The sequence below is a fragment of the Notolepis coatsorum genome (genome assembly GCF_963971535.1).
Source record: "Notolepis coatsorum genome assembly, chromosome: 5".
Lineage (NCBI taxonomy): Eukaryota > Metazoa > Chordata > Actinopteri > Aulopiformes > Paralepididae > Notolepis > Notolepis coatsorum.
In genome coordinates this window covers 5,263,379-5,285,335 of record NC_140169.1, presented here as the reverse complement: position 1 = coordinate 5,285,335, position 21,957 = coordinate 5,263,379, and the positions used below count along the sequence as shown (strand labels likewise).

Sequence of the window (21,957 nt, the reverse complement as noted above, 5' to 3'; positions counted from 1 at the left end):
CTAGTCGTCTCCCTTGGATGGTTGTGGGACCAGGATGTGCTCCTGGAAGCACTGCCTGAAGAAGCTGAGCACCGAGCTCAACATGTAGTGTCGGCTCTTGATGGAGGCGATGTGGTGGCCTTCGTCTGGGAAGATCTAGGTAACAGGAAACGCAAGACATCAACTCACTCCGGTTTTACTTTAAAACCTCTTCAAGCTATTTCTATTCTCCACTTGCACAATGTGGGGGCGTCATATCCGGTTACGTCTCCAGCCCCGCAGACTTCTTCCGGTCCCATCACGATACAGAAAAGTTTAGCAACTTTTCTCCCGTCAATTAAACAACTTTATCGTCACTTTTTCAACTTTCCAGAATATCAAACGTGGGTCTAACTCTAACAGATGCCACGTCGATACTAATTGAGTTATATGTCTTATTCCATGCCCCATATCTAACAGATTAATGTATTCGATTTAGGCAGAGCTAAATGCTAACGTGGCTAACTCTAACAGTACACTTTTTTAGTTTATTTTTTACATGAAATACAGCCCAAAAACATTTTAAAAAAGTGACGATAAAGTTGTGGGTTAATTGACGGGAGAAAAGTTGCTATGTATTGTGATGGGACTGGAAGAAGTCTGCGGGGCTAGAGGCGTAACCGGATATGATGCCCCCACATTGTGCAAGTGGAGAATAGGCAGACACTTTATTTTAGGTTGTTGTTGTTAAAATTGCAGAGGGGCCTTATTTATATATATCCACATCTATCTGAATATACCTGCATATAATCCTTTTTACATACCTGTATATACTGTATATATCTATATCTGTACATATCCCTTACTGTACCTACTCTTACTAGGCAGGTATGGCTTAGTACCATAGTATATATTCACCTGTATCACTGTACATAATAACACTGTATATACATCAGATTAGCATTATTACTCAGTAGTACTCATTTATATTCCAGTTAACTTGTACATTGTATATGTTATTGCACTTTACCGTTACCTTTGCACTCTGGTTAGATGTCAACTTCTTTACTGTACTGTACTTGTGCTGTATGATGACAATGCATTTGAATCTAATCTAATATCATTTAGACTCAAATGTGACTATATTGAGTTATACGCATATAGATGTTTACCCTCTATTACATCAAAATATGATGAATGGTTCAATCCATAATCCAAACATAAACTAATGCATAGCCCCACAAACATATATTAAATATAGGAATGGATACATGTTTTTATTCTCTAGTTGACTGACATGAGCTCCACAGACTAAGGACTAACTCAACATGTAAATATCAGATTGCTGTATTTGATAGCTGTAAATCATTTGTTCACATTGGTAATAAAACGGACATACATTCTGATTCACAATGGGTTAAGGACGTTTCCATCGACAGATTGCATATCCTACGGTACCTCACATATACAGTCTGACCAGATATAGGCAGTGTTAAATGGATAAGGATTCCTGCAGTGTACATTACAGCCAACTAGTGCTGCAATACCTTCAACTCCACACGCCCCTCCCATCTACCTTAACGGAACGTAGGCCAAATGCGTCTACATTTTTATAGGATTCTATCACATTTTCATAACAATAGCACCCTGCGCTGTTTTCATTGAGGTTTCTTACAAATTAACGATGCTCTATGTTGTCCTTTATATGCCGATTATCATTAGAATCTTAAATTGTACCATATGTCCCCCTTTAGACAACATATGTAACGCTACCAGCGCACTTTTGTTAAGATAATTAGTTGGCCATTCTCGGTCGCTATACCGAGGTCGCAGTATTGTTTAACGCTGTTCAGATCACGTCGGAGAATATAGACACATCCCAGTGACCTGCGACCTGTGCTAACACTCTTGGGAAATGCAGTGTTGTAGTTCTCAACATTTTCAGCTTTTAATTTTAAACCAATGCTGCCATCTACTGACAACAAAAAAGTGTTGTCTAATCGTCACCTTGAGAGCTACTTCCGTATACAGCGACGCCCCAAACCCATTCTAGAGATTCCCACTTTTTGCTGGGAGTGGGGCGTGGCCGTATTTGGTCCCAGACAATAAGAGTGGCCGCGATTGGTCACCGTGACGGGTTAGGTCTTTTACAACTAGGAGTTAAAAACAAACATTGTATGCTACCTTTCAGACGGTGCAACACGTGTCTCTGATAACAGATGGACGCTTTTTTTTTCTGAATACAGATGGATTCCTGCTGCCCATATTAATTTCCACTTTGTCAGTCTGGAAATAATAGATGAGTTAGGGCCGGCGTGGAGGGAAGAGGCAGGGGTGAGGGGGGTGATGTTTGAATTATAAATATCACCAAGCCCCCCTCCACTCAAATGAAATGAACAGACGTAGGGAGGGAGGCGGGGGAGCGACGCTCACCTGCAGAGTGTAGTTAACGTTTGATATTGACAGAAGTTTCACCAGCTCAGCAGTGTGCTGGAAATGAACAGTGGCTGGATGAGAAAGAGAGGAAGGAAGAGATATGAATAGAATGGATTCATCATATAACCAGAGAAAAACTGAACTTTCAACCAGAGAATCACTTTGCATTTGTGGGAATTTCATGCCATTCATTGTAGATATGGAACAACAACAGTGTATCCCCTCTCCTTTAATCAATATTGGATTAACGTGAACAATAAATAGTAACACTGTTGTATACAATATTGTTTGTGTAATTTATCTGTACATATCATACATACATTTCAGCTCTTATTCAGTGAATAAGGGAATTTCAGCTCTTATTCAGTGAATAAGGGAATTTCAGCTCTTATTCACTGTGCCAGTCTACTCCGCTACTAACAAGCCCTTTTCACACAGACGCGATACGGATATTTACTACAGGTGTCCAGAAACAAAACATTTCAATGAAGTCATGCTAAAAAATTTAAATATATGAATGCTTCTGATAAAGACTCGCGAAATTGTATCCGTCAAAATTGAAAGTGTATCTCTATGTCGCCATATTTAGTCATAAATGTCTTCCTAGGCACTCTATGGTTAATGCCAGAGACATGTCTTAACGATGGAATAGGACCAGAGAGGACACATTGTCCACCCCCCACCTCCAATGTACAGCCCCCCCCCCCCCCCCCCCACCCACCCAACCCCACCCCACCTACCCAACCTCCTCCAATGTACAGTTTCCACGTCAAATGTATATACACTCTTTTCTGGAAATTTTTTGTATCATAAACAGTACTGTATTTGCAAAACTGGTATGTCATAAATGTATAGATGTAGCAGTACTGTCTATCTGTATGTCGTGTGTGTCATTATATGTTATGATGAATTGAAAATGGGGGACCCTGATGTACAGTAAACAAGACGAAAGTCTTTCTCTGGTCTGCATCCCATTAACAATTGTATGTATTGAGCTGTACTGTACTGTACCCATTCTGCAATCTGTTAATACAGTTTTCAATCAATCAATCAATCAATCAATCTCCCAGGCTCTCTATGGTTAATACATAGTGTTCTCCCAGGCTCTACATGGTTAATACACAGTGTTCTCCCAGGCTCTACATGGTTAATACATAGTGTTCTCCCAGGCTCTACATGGTTAATACACAGTGTTCTCCCAGGCTCTACATGGTTAATACACAGTGTTCTCCCAGGCTCTATATGGTTAATACACAGTGTTCTCCCAGGTTCTACATGGTTAATACATAGTGTTCTCCCAGGCTCTACATGGTTAATACATAGTGTTCTCCCATGCTCTACATGGTTAATACATAGTGTTCTCCCAGGCTCTACATGGTTAATACATAGTGTTCTCCCAGGCTCTACATGGTTAATACATAGTGTTCTCCCAGGCTCTACATGGTTAATACATAGTGTTCTCCCAGGCTCTACATGGTTAATACATAGTGTTCTCCCAGGCTCTACATGGTTAATACATAGTGTTCTCCCAGGCTCTACATGGTTAATACATAGTGTTCTCCCAGGCTCTATATGGTTAATACACAGTGTTCTCCCAGGCTCTACATGGTTAATACATAGTGTTCTCCCAGGCTCTACATGGTTAATACACAGTGTTCTCCCAGGCTCTACATTGTTAATACACAGTGTTCTCCCAGGCTCTACATGGTTAATACATAGTGTTCTCCCAGGCTCTATATGGTTAATACATAGTGTTCTCCCAGGCTCTATATGGTTAATACATAGTGTTCTCCCAGGCTCTACATGGTTAATACACAGTGTTCTCCCAGGCTCTACATGGTTAATACATAGTGTTCTCCCAGGCTCTACATGGTTAATACATAGTGTTCTCCCAGGCTCTACATGGTTAATACACAGTGTTCTCCCAGGCTCTACATGGTTAATACATAGTGTTCTCCCAGGCTCTACATTGTTAATACACAGTGTTCTCCCAGGCTCTACATGGTTAATACACAGTGTTCTCCCAGGCTCTACATGGTTAATACATAGTGTTCTCCCAGGCTCTACATGGTTAATACACAGTGTTCTCCCAGGCTCTACATGGTTAATACATAGTGTTCTCCCAGGCTCTACATGGTTAATACACAGTGTTCTCCCAGGCTCTACATGGTTAATACATAGTGTTCTCCCAGGCTCTACATGGTTAATACATAGTGTTCTCCCAGGCTCTACATGGTTAATACATAGTGTTCTCCAGGCTCTACATGGTTAATACATAGTGTTCTCCCAGGCTCTACATGGTTAATACATAGTGTTCTCCCAGGCTCTACATGGTTAATACATAGTGTTCTCCCAGGCTCTACATGGTTAATACATAGTGTTCTCCCAGGCTCTACATGGTTAATACATAGTGTTCTCCCAGGCTCTATATGGTTAATACACAGTGTTCTCCCAGGCTCTACATGGTTAATACACAGTGTTCTCCAGGCTCTACATGGTTAATACACAGTGTTCTCCCAGGCTCTACATGGTTAATACATAGTGTTCTCCCAGGCTCTACATGGTTAATACACAGTGTTCTCCCAGGCTCTACATGGTTAATACATAGTGTTCTCCCAGGCTCTACATGGTTAATACATAGTGTTCTCCCAGGCTCTACATGGTTAATACACAGTGTTCTCCCAGTCTCTACATGGTTAATACATAGTGTTCTCCCAGGCTCTACATGGTTAATACACAGTGTTCTCCCAGGCTCTATATGGTTAATACATAGTGTTCTCCCAGGCTCTACATGGTTAATACATAGTGTTCTCCCAGGCTCTACATGGTTAATACATAGTGTTCTCCCAGGCTCTACATGGTTAATACATAGTGTTCTCCCAGGCTCTACATGGTTAATACACAGTGTTCTCCCAGGCTCTATATGGTTAATACATAGTGTTCTCCCAGGCTCTACATGGTTAATACATAGTGTTCTCCCAGGCTCTACATGGTTAATACACAGTGTTCTCCCAGGTTCTACATGGTTAATACATAGTGTTCTCCCAGGCTCTACATGGTTAATACATAGTGTTCTCCCAGGCTCTACATGGTTAATACATAGTGTTCTCCCAGGCTCTACATGGTTAATACATAGTGTTCTCCCAGGCTCTACATGGTTAATACACAGTGTTCTCCCAGGCTCTACATGGTTAATACACAGTGTTCTCCCAGGCTCTACATGGTTAATACATAGTGTTCTCCAGGCTCTACATGGTTAATACATAGTGTTCCCCCAGGCTCTACATGGTTAATACATAGTGTTCTCCAGGCTCTACATGGTTAATACATAGTGTTCTCCCAGGCTCTACATGGTTAATACATAGTGTTCTCCCAGGCTCTACATGGTTAATACATAGTGTTCTCCCAGGCTCTACATGGTTAATACATAGTGTTCTCCCAGGCTCTACATGGTTAATACATAGTGTTCTCCCAGGCTCTACATGGTTAATACATAGTGTTCTCCCAGGCTCTACATGGTTAATACATAGTGTTCTCCCAGGCTCTACATGGTTAATACATGGCATTAAGCTACACGCTGCCTGGACAACACATCATTAGTCGCTACATGTAAGATCACAGTGTGAACTGAGGGATGACTCTCAATCATAGAGGGCACCTGTTCCATAAGACCAGTCACCTTAGCACCAGAAAAACAGTATGATATGGCACAGGGAAGTTTAATAGACCTGATGACGGAGTCACCAATTAAGAGGACTTTGGATTTGCCCTCCATCGTGGATGGAAAGCCTTGGGTGAATTTCAGGATTTTCAGCTGCCACTGGGACAGAGTAGAGAACAGATCCCCCAGGGTCCATGGAGGAGGAGGAGGAGGAGGAGGAGGAGGAGGAGGAGGCGGCGGCGTGAGTGCAGACCACAAGGGTTGATGTACAGGAGAGCGCCACTGGAGAACTGGGGGAAAAGTGGTCCCTACGAGCTCTCTTGTTCCCGGGCTGGGGATCAGATGGAGAGGATGAAGAGTGGTCCCTCCCTACGAGCTCTCTTGTTCCCGGGCTGGGGGCCAGATGGAGAGGATGAAGAGTGGTCCCTACGAGCTCTCTTGTTCCCGGGCTGGGGGCCAGATGGAGAGGATGAAGAGTGGTCCCTACGAGCTCTCTTGTTCCCGGGCTGGGGGCCAGATGGAGAGGATGAAGAGTGGTCCCTACGAGCTCTCTTGTTCCCGGGCTGGGGGCCAGATGGAGAGGATGAAGAGTGGTCCCTCCCTACGAGCTCTCTTGTTCCCGGGCTGGGGGCCAGATGGAGAGGATGAAGAGTGGTCCCTACGAGCACTCTTGTTCCCGGGCTGGGGGCCAGATGGAGAGGATGAAGAGTGGTCCCTCCCTACGAGCTCTCTTGTTCCCGGGCTGGGGGCCAGATGGAGAGGATGAAGAGTGGTCCCTACGAGCTCTCTTGTTCCCGGGCTGGGGGCCAGATGGAGAGGATGAAGAGTGGTCCCTACGAGCTCTCTTGTTCCCGGGCTGGGGGCCAGATGGAGAGGATGAAGAGTGGTCCCTCCCTACGAGCTCTCTTGTTCCCGGGCTGGGGGCCAGATGGAGAGGATGATCCGCTGCATGAAGCTGATTGGCCGGTCGTTTCCTCATTGAAGTAGAGGTTGGGATGTTAGCATCTTTTGCTGTTAGGAGTGGGAACTCAGTGGAGTGGTACGTATCATGCATAATGTCGAGCATAGAGAACACACAAACAGTCTATTTATCAGATCGAGGGTATTGAAACTTGAAGAGATAGTGAAACTACAGATGTTATTATTTATGTTTAGGGCAAAAAGCTATTCGCTGCCAGTTAATTTACAAAAGAAGTTTGTATGTAGTTCAGAAAGTGGGGATAGCAGAAGGAAATTTGATTTTAAACATCAGTTTGCACGGACTGTGTCCTTCAGTGATAGGAATACAAAAACATTTATCAAAAAACAAAAATTATAAGATGAAAATAATTAGACTACGAAAAGGATTAGACTTTTGAGCTATCTTTTGCTTATCTTTTGCTTTTCTACATGTTTGATTGTTCATTTGTTGCTCATTTTTGTTCTAGTTGTTTTGTTTTGAATTTGTTTAAATTTGCACTTTAGTGCAAGTAATGGTTGTATGTGTCGACCATCAAATTTACTTTATTTAATTGGATAGGGGGCAGGTATTAATAAGAATTTATTCTTCTTCCTGCTCCTTTTCGCTTATGGGTGTATTTGATTATAATAAATAAATGAATTCTAGGAATTTGTAATGTACTGTAATACACTACCATGTGCGAAACAAAATAAAATTAAATGAAATGAGTAATCCACGTGCTCGGTCAAAGGAGCACAAGAATTATTCACCGGAGTGTCAAATGAAATGTAATGATTAAACAGGGGCAGAAAGCATCTCTTTCTTTTCCTTCCATTTACCACCAAGTTTAATTTACTCCATTAGTATTGTTGTCCTCTTCAATCAGAACCTTTTCGATCTCTGTAGTGATGAGTTCCAATACAAGTTTGAATGATAGATTCAAAGTATCTTTTGCTGGAAGACGTTCCCTGAGCTATTTGGTGTTGTCTATGACGGGCACTTTGCCATTATTTTGCTTAGAGCAGACGCTATTTTCTTTGTCCGAAAATAAGTACGGTCATCATCAGAGCTGTTAAAAATGTCTACCAGCTCCTTTGTGACAGAGTGTGTTCCCAGAGCATCCTCCATAATGGGTCTCCAGTCAGGAACGTCTGTGGCTCTGCTTCAGCAATGCCCCACACGACCGGGAGGAGAGCTAACAGTAGCCCACAGCCTGCAGCAGAGCAGCCAGCTCAGTGGTTCATTCATTGTAGGGCCAGCTAAGCTAAGCTCTTTGAGGTTCTCTGTATATGCCTGAGGATCTCGGCGTCATCGGGACCCAAAACCACATGAACGCAGCTGCCTTGATTGCTGCCTCACCTCATTCGATCATAGAATGAAATGGTAAAAAATGCCTCAATCTGCCAATCGTATCCATCTGCAGAACGTCAGCCCAGCACTCTCAGTCCCCGCGCTGTCAGGCCCCACGCTGGCAGGCCCCACGCTGGCAGGCCCCACGCTGGCAGGCCCCACGCTGGCAGGCCCCTCATTAATTTGGGTCACAAGACCGTCCGTCACAGGCCCGCTCAGCAGCGCCACCCACCCAATGGCTGAATTGCCAATGGCTGAATTGGAGTATTGCACTGTGCGGGATTGATTGATTGAACACTTTATTAACAGATTGCAGAATGGGTACAGTACAGTACAGCTCAATACACACAATTGTTAAGGGGATGCAGACCAGAGAAAGACTTTCGTCTTGTTTACATCAGGGTCCCCCATTTTCAATTCATCATAACATATATGACACACATGACAAAAAGTGTCCAGAAAAGAGTGTATATATATTTGACGTAGAAACTGTACATTGGAGGAGGTTGGGTAGGTGGGGTGGGGTTGGGTGGGTGGGTGGGGGGGGGGACTGTACATTGGATGTGGGGGGGGGGAGGGGGGGGTTGGGTAGGGGGTGGGTGGGGGACACTGTACACTGTACATTGGAATACTGACAAAGCCATACTTGGTCATTTACTGTACAACTGGGTTAGGACATTTGTGGGGGCCAGTTTCGAATTGCAGTCTCCCGTAGGTGTTCTTTGAGAGTGTTTTTGAAATTGGGTAGTGATTCACATTCCTTTACAGCTTTGGGTAGGGCGTTCCTGCGGGCAGATCCGCAATGCGTTTATTTAAACTTTATTTAACAGATTGCAGAATGGGTACAGTACATTACAGCTCAATACACACAATTGTTAAGGGGATGCAGACCAGAGAAAGACTTTCGTCTTGTTTACATCAGGGTCCCCCATTTTCAATTCATCATAAATGTACAGTTCCCTCCCCCTTGTATATATTTACTGTATGTCACAAGATTCAAGATTCAAGATTCAAGAGTTTTAATTGTCACGGTATACAGGTATACAATGAAATGCGGCTGGTCTTGCCCGCGACGATGTGCAATACAGTGGTACAACATATAATAGAATCCAATAAAAATACAGTGGTACAACATATTAATAGAATCCAATAAACCAGTGCAATAAACAGGTACATGGTGTAACAGTACTGCATTGAGTATGTCATAAATGTCATTATGAATTGAAAATGGGGGACCCTGATGTAAACAAGACGAAAGTCTTTCTCTGGTCTGCATCCCCTTAACAATTGTGTGTATTGAGCTGTACTGTACTGTACCCATTCTGCAATCTGTTAATAAAGTTTTCAATCAATCAATCAATCAATCCCGCACAGTGCAATACTCCAATTCAGCCATTGGCAATTCACCCATTGGGTGGGTGGCGCTGCTGAGCGGGCCTGTGACGGTCTCGTGACCCAAATTCCTGAGGGGCCTGACAGCGCAGGGACTAAGAGTGCTGGGCTGACGTTCTGCAGATGTGTGAGGATTCGCCTGTCCCTGGACCTTTTTCCTGTGTTTTCCCTGTCTACTATCCTCAACAGCCCCCACCCTTGCGATGATTTACTCTCCTCTACTCTTCACCAGCCCCCCACCCTTGGACATCCTTGATCCTCTACCTTCACGCACCTGTTGGGAGTTTGCAATCACCTCGGGAGAGTACATAGGTTGCAGACTCCCCTCCAGTCCTTGTCGGGTCGTTCTGTGTTCTGCACTCTGTATCTGTGTCTGTGTTCATGGAGTTCTGTACGTTACCATCCTGTATGTTACCATCACCTGCCGCGTCTTCGGCGTGAGACGACGTGCCAGCCATCACCACCTGTCGCCGTTTGCCTGGAGTGGGACACCGTCTTCGCTCTCTAATTCTCTACGGGAGGTTTTCCAGTGTTCCCACTCCAGACGTCAAGCCGGCTCGTCATCGCTCCCGATTCCACGGGAGGAAGGCGTCTCTTCGTGATCCTCGTTCCTGGGGTGAGGCTCGTCGTCGCTGCCTAGTATTCCACGGGACGATGGCTTGTGCCCATCCCGTTCCCCTTGGACCCAGGCTCGTCGTCGCTCCCTAGTATTCCACGGGAGGACGGCGTGTGCCCATCCCGTTCCCCTTGGACCCAGGCTCGTCGTCGCTCCCTAGTATTCCACAGGAGGACGGCGTGTTCCCATCCCGGTCCCCTGGGACCCCCTTTGTTCTGCGCTGCCCGTCTGCAGCATCCGAGTAGGGACGAAGAGGATCTCCGTGCCAGGCCTCCGCCGTCGGGCCCCTGTCCCCGTGCCAGGCCTCCGCCGTCGGAACCCTGTCCTTTTCCCTGTAAGCAGCTCTGGCCCTCGCCCTGTCCAAGTCCTTAACCCTGTTCTCTGTCCCCGTCTCCAGCCCGCCTCTCCGGGCCTCTGTCCCTGTCCCCCTCTCCAGTGCCCCTGGTCCTGGCCCTGACACTTAGCCCTGGTCCTTAGCCCTGGCCCTTAGCCTTAGCCCCTTAGCCTGTTCGCCTCTTAAAGGCACAGTGCCGCATTTTGTGTTCTCCCTTAAAGGGACTGTGCCGCTTTTTGTTATGTAAGAAATAAATGCCCTGTTTTGGCTTACTCTCATACCTGTCTTGTGTTGTGCGATTGGGGTCGGTTACAAACCATAACAAGATGGATGCTTCTCGAATCTGCCGACTTGGCTCTACAGGTTGGATTTACAAGAGAACAGTGGATGGGGTGTAACGGTACACAAAAACCACGGTACGGTACGTACCTCGGTTTTAAAGTCACGGTTCGGTACGGGTTTTCTGTACAGTTGGGGAAAGTTTGGCTTTCCATGTTCCACTCAGGGGTGATGTAGTGTGCAGTAACTAATTGTACTTGTAGGGCTGTCAACTAATATTTATCTATATTGAAATTAATAATCTACTATAATCGAAATAATAATAATTATATTCGATTGTGATAAAAACAGTCCCTGTGGGTGGTCGTTAGTGGTTAACATACCGTTGTATTCGTTCGGTACACTACACAGCCGTTCGGTACGGTACGGTACACACTGAAACGGTACGGTTCGGTTCGGTACGGATACGTGTACCTTTACACCCCTAAGTTTTGGAGAGAGAGTAAACACGACGGGAGATGATGCTCGTTTTTGGAGTTGTTTTTGTGCCGTTTTTGTCTTTGTACCATGGCAAACCATTTTTAGATGTGAATTATAAAGACAAAATCAAAAGTAGGCAAAAGCATAGCAAATTGCCTCCACACGGTTAAATCAAGAACAAACTTTATCTTGCTTCCTTTCAAGATATTTAATGGATGACTTTTTGTGTCACATGATTTTTTTGTTTGTTTTTAAAACATTTGAAGAAGCTTAAAATAATATTGTTAACTCTTTGGACGCCACTGACTTGAGCATTGTTTGTTCCTACCATGCCGATGCTCTAAAAGGAATAAGTGGCAGTGTTTGCAGGGCTATATATATTCTATATTATAGCTATGGATACAATACTATGGCCCATTTGACATCAACTATCTATCGTTCAATATGTGAAAAAGAATACATTTTTTCATCAATACGTTCACGTGTTATACCGTGGTGAATAAAAGTATAGTTTTAGAGTGATCCTGTCTAATCCCAGAAAACGATGATATGCAGCAAAACGTGAATTTCACTAAAAGCATTGCCGTTTCTCGCCTGGACACGCTACTATTTCCAAATCAAATGTATATAATAGGTATTGTAAGGGCAACCTAACAAGAAATGTTGCCAGTGAGGGAATACTGGGTGAAGCTCTTTCCTACGCGTGATGCTTGTTGATAATAAAATGATGTCTTCTCCTTGGTTACTGTTGAGAGTTTTTATTACTACTTGCGGTGTGGACAAATATAAGCATACAAAATAAACTCAAAAAGTGACTCAATATAACTGAAAACAAACAAACGAGCATGGTAAAAAGATAGTGTGGCTTCCCTGTGATAATTACCCAAATTCCCTGCCGCTGCACACCTGTGAACACATACATATAGACTGCACCTAAGCGCACATGAGCCCCGCCTCCTGTGCCCACTGCCTGCTAATTGGTCACTTTCATGGTGACACGGTGCCTTCATACAATAACATAACGGCAGAAAATCATTAAATTGGCTACAACAGGTATTATGTTTCCTCATGAATGCATGAAAGGGGGGGGGGTAGTTTTTTGATGCTTTGATTGTCACCAACGGCATACGTTATGGAGTAACGTTACACACACACATTGCGATCGAGGTGAAATCATGGCTGGATCAAAGCAGGATTGATATCATTTAGTCCTTACGTTCACTAGGAGGTACCCCATAAAGAATATTCCAATTGTCTGATCGCGAGTCCCAGTATTGGTGTCCATCGTGTTGCCAACATAATCCACCACAACAGATGCATCGGGAGCATTTGACGCTTCTCAATGCTATCGGGATACCCCCTCGCCTCGCCTGTCAAAGAAAAGTGCGCCCGGAGACATTTGATCATTGGCCAAGATATAAGGTTTCAAAAGGTGCTCGATACTGCCGGTATTGCACTTTGGCATTCTCAGGATGATTCCCCATGTTAACCCCGAGTCCGTGTGCCTATAATGAATGGAAATATCAAATAAAAGAAATAACGATGAAAACCTGACTATACTCGGGTCTGGCGCTGAACGGTCGGCAAGATAACCCGACTATCCTCGGGTCTGGCGCTGATTGAGTTAAGATGGAGGTTTGTTTTTAAAATAATATTAAGATGGATGTTTGTTTTTAAAATAATATTAACACTATGATCGCCGGGGACGAGTTAAGACGTCATTCCTAGCCATGCTCATTCTGCCGAAGACGCCGTAACTGGTCTTTGATGTCAATATTTCAAAAATCTGTCATCGAAATCATATTTCCCCTCCGGAGCCCTGAGACACACTGCAAAGATCCACTCAACTCTCTAGCGGTTCAAGAGCGCCATCTGGTGGCCGATCGGCAGATCGCCAACCGGAAATGAGCCTTTGAACCGGTAGTGCTCATCCATATGTGGTCCGGGCACTCGCTATCGTTAGAGAGACTCTGTCTTGACACAGTGAACATCGATCGGTGCAAATAACTCGAAAAAACAACATGATTTGGACGTATATACTATTATACAACCTGGAAATGGATCGGGCATTTCTCCATCCCATAATAGAAAAAATTCTGTTCCACGCTCATCTGCCAGTGGCGTGAGGAAGCCACGGTAAGATTCAGCGTTATATTCTAACGAGTTCCATATAAACTGCTATGATGAACATAATGACCCACTCTGGATGAATCATCTAACGCTGCCCACGGTATTATAAACGATCCCCCGCCCATCCGGTCAATATCAGATGATACGTAGTAACTTCTAGAACCACGTCCAGTTGAATTTTTTTTATCTCGCACAGATTCCTACCAAACTGTATTTGATCATCAATATAATGCAGGGCTATAAATCACGTTCTGAAGAAAGCTGCAGAAAACGATAAAAACATACTTATACTTTAGACCATATTTTAGTATGAATATGTGAATGAAAAAGTTTAACGTTGCTACACCCTGAACAATACATATAGGACATTGAATGGGCCATAATAATGGCAATTTAGCAATAGAATTTAAAAAGTTATAGCCCTGCAAAGAAGGGGAACTTCTCCATAGACAAATAGAGATGGCGAGGGATGGTAAATTATGAATTTAACCCATGGCGATCAAAGTGTTAAGATGGAGGTTTGTTTTTTAAATAATATTGTTAAGATGAAGATTTGTTTTTAAAATAATATTGTTAAGATGAAGGTTTGCTTTTAAAATACTATTGGATGGACGGATGTTTTTAAAATAATATTAAGATGGAGATATGTTTTTCCGCAGTGAACTCACCGTCTGCAGTGGCGTGGATAATAAGAAACTTCAGATGGTTTGTTCCTGTGATGTTAGCAAGCAGACTGGAGATCTGGAGACAGCGAGACGGAAAGAGGCAGCGTTAAGATGTGGACATCAATCAAGGCTTTCTGCCATTAAATGTTGTCTGAAATGAAAAGAAAGGCCTCTCAGTGCCATGGATTCCATTTACACTTTGTTGTCTCCTTGTCTGATGTGACAGGAATTATTTCAGCGTATTGCTTTGCAATAACGTATGCCTTATTATAGCCTGGGAAAGTTTGGTTTAAAAAGATGTGTCAAAATAAATCGATGAGTAATGTCTGTGTCCCTAATGAGGCACATATGGGTGTTTTTAAGAACAACATGTTAAAGGACCAATGATGGTTGACGACTACCAGATTAACCACCAGAGAAGAAGAACTTCAGTTGTAGTCTCAAAAACAGCATAAAACAGGTATAATTCAAAACATTATTCGAAAACGGTCCTCTATTATGAATTTACATCACTTAGAATGTGAAAATATTCTATTGATCTGCATGTTCATATCAAAGGATCTCCATGTGTGGTCTTTGTGAGTTCAGCATTGATGAATTTCATAATGCCGTTTCTCCATTGTGAATGCTGGTAGACAAATACAGCCTCGATATCTTACTTTGTTTGCATATTTATAAACCAAATTCAGTTTTGAAATTAGGCGATGCATAGCAAACACCAATGTATACAAATGTACTATTATCTCTATTTTTACCTAGTAAGGAAATTCTGATGTTTTTGGCCTCTATCCAACAATGTTTGCGTGCGAAGATAATCCAGGTTTGATTGCACTGGGCCACATAATATGTTGTTTATTATGTGTCCAGGCGTTTAGGGTCTTGTTGAGCAATCTTATGAATACAGATATGATTTTACATGATATGAAAGTACAGGTTCATACCTTCAAAATAAACCATCACTTGTACAAAACGGGCGGATACTTTTCAATCTGTCTTATGAACCATGATGATAACACAATTCCTATTTCAGAGCTGCAGGGCCTCAAATGAACGGGAGCCATTTCTGCATTCACATCGTGGCTGTGTGAATATCATGCTAGCAGTGGCAATGGCGGAATTCGTTTAGGAAAAGGACATCGACTGAGAGAGAAAGTGCTGTGAGTTTAGGAGACGAATTACATTGCTGAAGGAAGAAGCAGACGTATATTCTGTGAGCGTTTTGATGAAGTTTTAATAAGCTAAAGTTTAGTAGTTACCGCCGGTACATGCGGTCAGTACATAGTGTTTCACGTCAAGTATAGCTTTCGCGCCTTGAACGGCATGCACGGCCATTTCAAGTGAGTGCGTTACTGCGGTCGTTGATGTTCGTATAGTATCGATTACAGAAGATGAAAGACAATCACAGAGAAGACTGAACTGTGCATTAGTTTTGGATTGAAGAAGAATTGTTGCCTGTTGTCTGGACAGACGCAGGATTTGATGAAGATAGGCTGTGCCGTGCCAATAGCCTAACACATGCACACACACACACACACACACAAACAGACTGGAACACGCACACACACACAGACTGGAACACACGCACACACACATACAGACTGGAACACACACACACACACACAGTGATTGGAGCAGTTATCGCACATTAGACCTCTATAGGAAAAGACACGTTTCCCTGCTATCCGAAGACATCTCCCAGTGACTCATCGCATCTCGCAAGAGTGGTAATTGTATCAAACCCTTTGCCAGTTATTAAGAGACTGAGGTAATGTGTTAACAGTAAAGTGTGACTGATATGTTATGTTCAAAGTGAATATTCCCACTGTAGAGTTAATAAGAGAGATTTTTGTGAGGTATATGGAACTGTTATAAGTGAACTGCCATATTGTGGGATATATTGAAATATATATTGTGAATCCATTTTGAAGTAGAGGTAACTATTTTAAGTTGAGTGTGTCGATTATATTGAAAACTGAAAGGAATGTTATTACTGTGAAAGTGATACATTAATTATTGTTTTGTTTTGGAATAATTGTCCTCTTTAAAGGAAATAGATGTCGAACGGAAAAGAGAACTAAGAGAATGAGAATATTTCAAATTGAACTAACATCGCAGGTGTTTTGTGAGTTTGGTTTACCTTGGAGTAGGGGCGTCTCACCTATCCTGCTAGACCTGGGGAGGGAGGGTTTATGCTTCGTCTAATACTGTTGAGAGTTGAGCATAATTGCATACTTCAGGTTCCGTGTCAGAGTTAAATCATGAAGCTCACCTCGTCACATCTATTGATATTCATCCTAACTGTAGAGTTGAGCAGGATAGTCACACACATACTTACACATGTAGGTACTGGGGCTAATTGTATTGGGGACGGGGACTCAGATCCTTTCGTTACCTCAGTTGTCCAAGGTAAGAGAACACCATATTCACCCCTACAGGGCGGGCATAATCACCCCGCTACACCGTCATTGAGTTGAATGGGATCAGCCATCTCCTCATTTATGACAGTTTATTACCTCAGATATCAGAATCATCTGCAATTTGTTGCATCGTTAACTAGCTAACATTTAATATATTGGTTGATGTGTATTTCCTCAAATAGCTTGTATATGTTGCTTCTCCATGCATCTCCAATAGGCTTCAATAATAGAACTGGCACCAAGCAGAGCATAGCACACTGGTGTTCTGACCTAATGACCCTTCCTTATTTTATACTTTCCTTGGTTAGAACACCTCTATTTGTATTGCATGGTAGGAATCAACTTGGCTATTTGCATGTGGCAATGTTTGTACAACATCTTTTTTTTTTTGTAAATCAGGCTCTTCTCCACATCATCATAATGAGGATAAAGGCAGATGAAAGGCTGCGAGGACGATAATCCTGGAGCAATAGGAGCTGCGGATATTTCTGGGAAATATGCATACAAATACCAGAAGTCCCAAGGCTGTCTCTCACTTCACTCGTCTTAGCAATTATTTGACGTCCAAACGAGTCAGGTTATGTCCTAAGTAATCGTGGTGCAATAGATTTCAGTAGCTAATTTAGTTACATAAATATAAATGACTAACTTAGGAGAGAACCTACGCAGCCCCGTGCTGGAACATCTCTCAAGTTTATAGTTGATGACAGTTTGATCCATACTTCTCTGGTTTCTGGCTTTGGGAGAGAGTAGCTCATATTCACAAATATTGATTGAACTGTCTTAGGCCACGAAAATTATTAGGTTTTTATTTGTATTTGAGTGGTGTTCACCTTTAAGGTCCTGAAAAGTTTAGAGTTCTGGTCAAAAAGCAGTCAATTGTAATATTGAATACATAGGGTTGAGTTCTAGTGGTGCTGGACTTGGGTCTCTGGTCACTGTCCTACAATATGACGGTCCTGAACTGACCAGTCACCGCTGATGGCGAAAGTTATTGACCACCGTTGTAGCCAACGAGCAACTGCTCCGAAAGCAATCTCAGACGGGCACTTACAGTGGGGGACGGTGACGCAAGAAGACGAAGTCCTTTGTTTTCAAAAGGCAATGACTCTATGCAACACAAACCCATCCATTCTACATTCATTGCACAGACATCCACATGCACACACTCACTTTAAACACTCACATTTAACATTCACTTTAGACACTTTAAACACTTTTTAACACTACACCATAGTTTATCTATTTATTACTACAAGATCTGCACTACATCCCTACCTCATGTTTGCATTTTGTACTTCATCTATAGTTTGTATATTGTATATATATATATATATTTTTTATCCACTTTTTTTCCCATTTAAAATTTTTCTCAATCATACCGGGTTCTACTTCTCTCTACCATCGACATGCCAGCGAATCGTAACAGGTAGCAAGTTTAGCTAAAGTATAGGCTAGGTTAGCACCGGGAGTACCGCGTGGCTAGACGCTAGGCCAACAGGAGCTAAAACTACGCCCACCATCAAAGAGCAACATGAAAGCCAAGAAGTCTCCCAGGAGGGTCAAGAAGGTAGCAGCCGGGAGTCCCAGGAAGGTAGCAGCCAAGAGCCCAGAGGAGGCGGCACCGGGGGAGACGGAGCATGCTGAGCACAACGGAGGCGAGGGGGAGAACCCCGTCTTAGAACGCGTGACGCCTGCTGAGCACAACGGAGGCGAGGGGGAGAACCCCGTCTTAGAATGCGTGGCGACCAAAGGGAGGAGCAAATGGCCCTCATTCAATGGAAAAGCAGAGGACTACGAGCTCTGGGAAGAGCGCATGCTATGCTGTATGCACGGTGCGGGACTGAAGGAGACGATCCTGGCAGCCCCCACGGGAGACCTGACGGCGGAAGAGCAAGCCCTGGACGACCAGCGTAACGCAGACGCGTACTGTGAGTTAGCGCCGCTGCTCGACGACACCAGCTTGGGGCTGATATTCCGCGACACTAAAGACAAAGGCAGAGAAAGCCTGGAGGTATTGAGAGAGCATTACATCGGGTGAGGAAGACCCCGAGTCATGGCCCTTTACATAGCACTGACGACCCTGAGGAAGGGGCACACTGAGACTGTGACCGAATACGTCAACAGAGCGGAGCAGATCACGACGCCACTAAGGAGTGCAGGAGAAGTGCCAAGCGATGGGCTAATGATGGCGATGATGATGAGAGGACTACCGGAGCTGGACAAACCGTTCACACTCCTGGTAACACACGGTTCAGCGGACATGACACTGAGACAGTTCAAGGCCAAGTTAAGAAACTTCGAGGCCTAAGAAGATACCCACCCAGCCGCCGCGGAGGCGGGAGAGAGGGTGTTGAAGGCCCGAGCGACGCCGACGGAAAAGACCAGGCCCACGACGGAGCTGGCGTGTTGGCGATGCGGAGAGAAAGGCCATCGGAGAGGTAACTGCACAAGGACTGTCTGGTGTGGCTTTTGCAGATCCACGCGGCACGCAGGCAGAGCATGAAGAAACGGTCGGCGTGAGACGGATCGAGGCGACGCCTGGAGAGTAGCGGAATGAGAGGGCTTCATCCCCAGGGCGCAGACGGCGTACGTCACCAGGCCAACGCCACTGCAACAGGCCCAAAGGAAGGGACTGATCGTGGACACAGGTGCGTCGTCCCACGTCATCAACGACAGGAGTCGGTTCAAGAACTTTGACAGACCTTTCCGCCCGGAGAGACACAGCATGGAGCTGGCAGACGGAAAGCGCACCTACGGGTTGGCGAAAGAGAGAGGAGACGCACAGGTATGCCTCACGGACAGCGGGGGGCGCCGGCGTACAGTGACGTTAAAGAACACTCTCTACATACCATCGTTCCCACAAGGACTATTCTCTGTAATAGCGGCTACTGCGAACGGTGCCAGAGTGTTCTTCATTGAAGGTAAACATTTTCTTGTAGAGCCCAACGGTACGCGATTTGACATAGAGGTGTATCAGAGAATGTATTACCTGAAAACAGAGTGTAATGACAACGACAAGCGTAATGGTGACAATGATATGTGTAAAGTAACTGTCAGCTACAATATTCAGACATGGCATGAGATTATGGGTCATTGTAATTACGAGGATTTACTGAAACTGCAAGCAGTGACAGAGGGCATGCACATTGAAGGTGAAAAACGTAGACCTGATAAAGAATGTGTAGTGTGCATAAAGGGGAAGTTTGCTCAATCGAGAAACAGAAATCCCACAGAAAGAGTAAAGGTACCACTTGTGCACACCCAAGCCGCTAGAGGTCGGCAAAGTGGCGTGTTGCGCCGGTGGGCAAATCTTCCTCAAGAGGGCCCAGGGCCGGGCCGTGGCACGTTAAGAGGTATAAAGAACAATTTAAGTGCAATTGAATTGCACTTTACCATTACATTTGCACTCTGGTTGGATGTTGTATTGTACTTGTGCTGTATGATGACAATACATTTTAATCTAATCGAATTGTGATCAGTCACAAATTGGTTCTGCACTACCCATTACAAGGATCAACACAGCAGAGATGCAATGCAGACCCTGTCACCTCCTTATAATGAGCTGGCGGGGCTTGTCTGTATGCAAATGAGGATAAACGTGAACGCGCCAGGAGATGTGAATGAGTGAGGTCAGTTCATTCAGCGGAGCACAGCTGCCAACGTGTTTGCCCATTTACGAAGACCGTTTTACGCATTGAGGAATTTCCATAAATCTGTTGGTACTAACTTTTTACCAAGATATTTGTTGAGATCAGAGGTTCTGTGTAGGATTGTTAGTCACTGTCTAACTGTACATATGGCTGTTTACACTAGTAACTGTTTACCTGCATATATGATTGTCTCCACCAGTGACTGTCCAGTTGCATATATATCTGTTCCCACTAGAGGGCGCTCTAGGCGGAACAGCCCAGGTACACCACCTCGTGGTGAGTATAAAAGCAAATGTATCCTCCCACTTCGTTCTCTCCCCCAATGTCTCTCAGGGAGAGAAGACCTGTATGTTACTGCTGCTCTTTCCATGTGAATAAAATAAACCATGCCAGTTCAGGCTCAAGATAGAAACCATGCCTCTTGACCACATTATTGTTGCCCTATAGCCGAATTCTGTTAACAATATTTACCAAGGCACTTACGAACATGTTCGAGAATGAGGACCATTGTGTTTACCAGGGCTGAAGCTCAAACACATTATTATTCCTTGAAAAGCTGACCATTACAGAGACATGAGATTTTTGCTCTGAGTAGCTGTGACATATTGATTGAAATATGAAGACCATGAGAATAAGAGGTGGATTAACCAGAGTGGTTTCCTCTTTGAAGCGTCTCACAAGGCATCTGTAGAGTGTCTAGCATTTACTAGCTGCCCGCTTTTTAGAATAAGCTAATGTCAATATGAAAGGAGGCCTTTTTCAAAGACCACCTCTCAGAACTCTGCAAGAACACCTTGGAAGTGGATCATACTTGGTATTTGCGCTCCATTTTGGCCGGGTATCCATAGTATCTCTCGGTGAAGGCTGAACCTTTAGAAGCATAAACACAAAGGAAATAGTTAGGACACAGCACCATAAGATCTTGTTGAGTTTAAAGTGTCCTATATACATAGTCAAATGTATTATTATTATTATTATTATTATTATTATTATTATTATTATTATTATTATTATTATTATTATTATTACAGCTTGGCCTTGGTAAGTTAAACTACAAAACTGTTACCTACCCCCTCCCCCCGACACACATACAAATTCCCTGTAGTGATTGACCATATTATTTCTAGAATGTAATATTATAGATATCTAGCTGAAGCACAACCTTTTATTTTATATTATATAGATAGCAGAGATAACAGAGAGCAGAGATGATGGGCACCATAGATCAAGGTCTTTAAAATATTTCCTTGAAAACAATACAGGAATTCCAGTGCATTCTGACCCCCTGTGTCACATTCTCACATCTATCCCACAACCTCTGCATGTGTTCTTCACGCTCAGACACCCTTAGGTGTGTGTCTGACATACACTGTGTATGGCCCTGGTTGTAGAGTTAATTTTCTTTTGGTTTTGGGTTAGGACCTACCAGCTACCTAACCATTCATCATCATATAAGAATGTTGCTGTAATACAGCCAACCAGATAGCAAAATATCTGAAAAAAGACCAACATAACTGAACTTCCCCTTCAAATGTGTATCTCCTGCTAACCGTTTACCGACAAATATACTTTTGTACAGTAAAGCTGAAGTTCTTTCTCCCTCTATGTATGTGTAAGTAGTAGTAAGTAAGTAAGTAAGTAAGTAA

General features: G+C 43.7%; 1 protein-coding gene across 1 annotated transcript in view; it reads right to left on the bottom strand.

Moving 5' to 3' along the window:
- LOC311229255 (inactive dipeptidyl peptidase 10-like) overlaps positions 1 to 21,957 on the bottom strand; it is a gene marked incomplete at both ends in the record, with an annotated part of 310,035 nt that continues 288,078 nt past the window's right edge. The window contains 4 exons of the mRNA XM_084315322.1: positions 1 to 135; positions 2,392 to 2,465; positions 14,245 to 14,317; positions 21,123 to 21,181. Coding sequence (XP_084171448.1) covers positions 1 to 135; positions 2,392 to 2,465; positions 14,245 to 14,317; positions 21,123 to 21,181 — 341 coding nt within the window. The remainder of the gene's footprint in view (positions 136 to 2,391; positions 2,466 to 14,244; positions 14,318 to 21,122; positions 21,182 to 21,957) is intronic.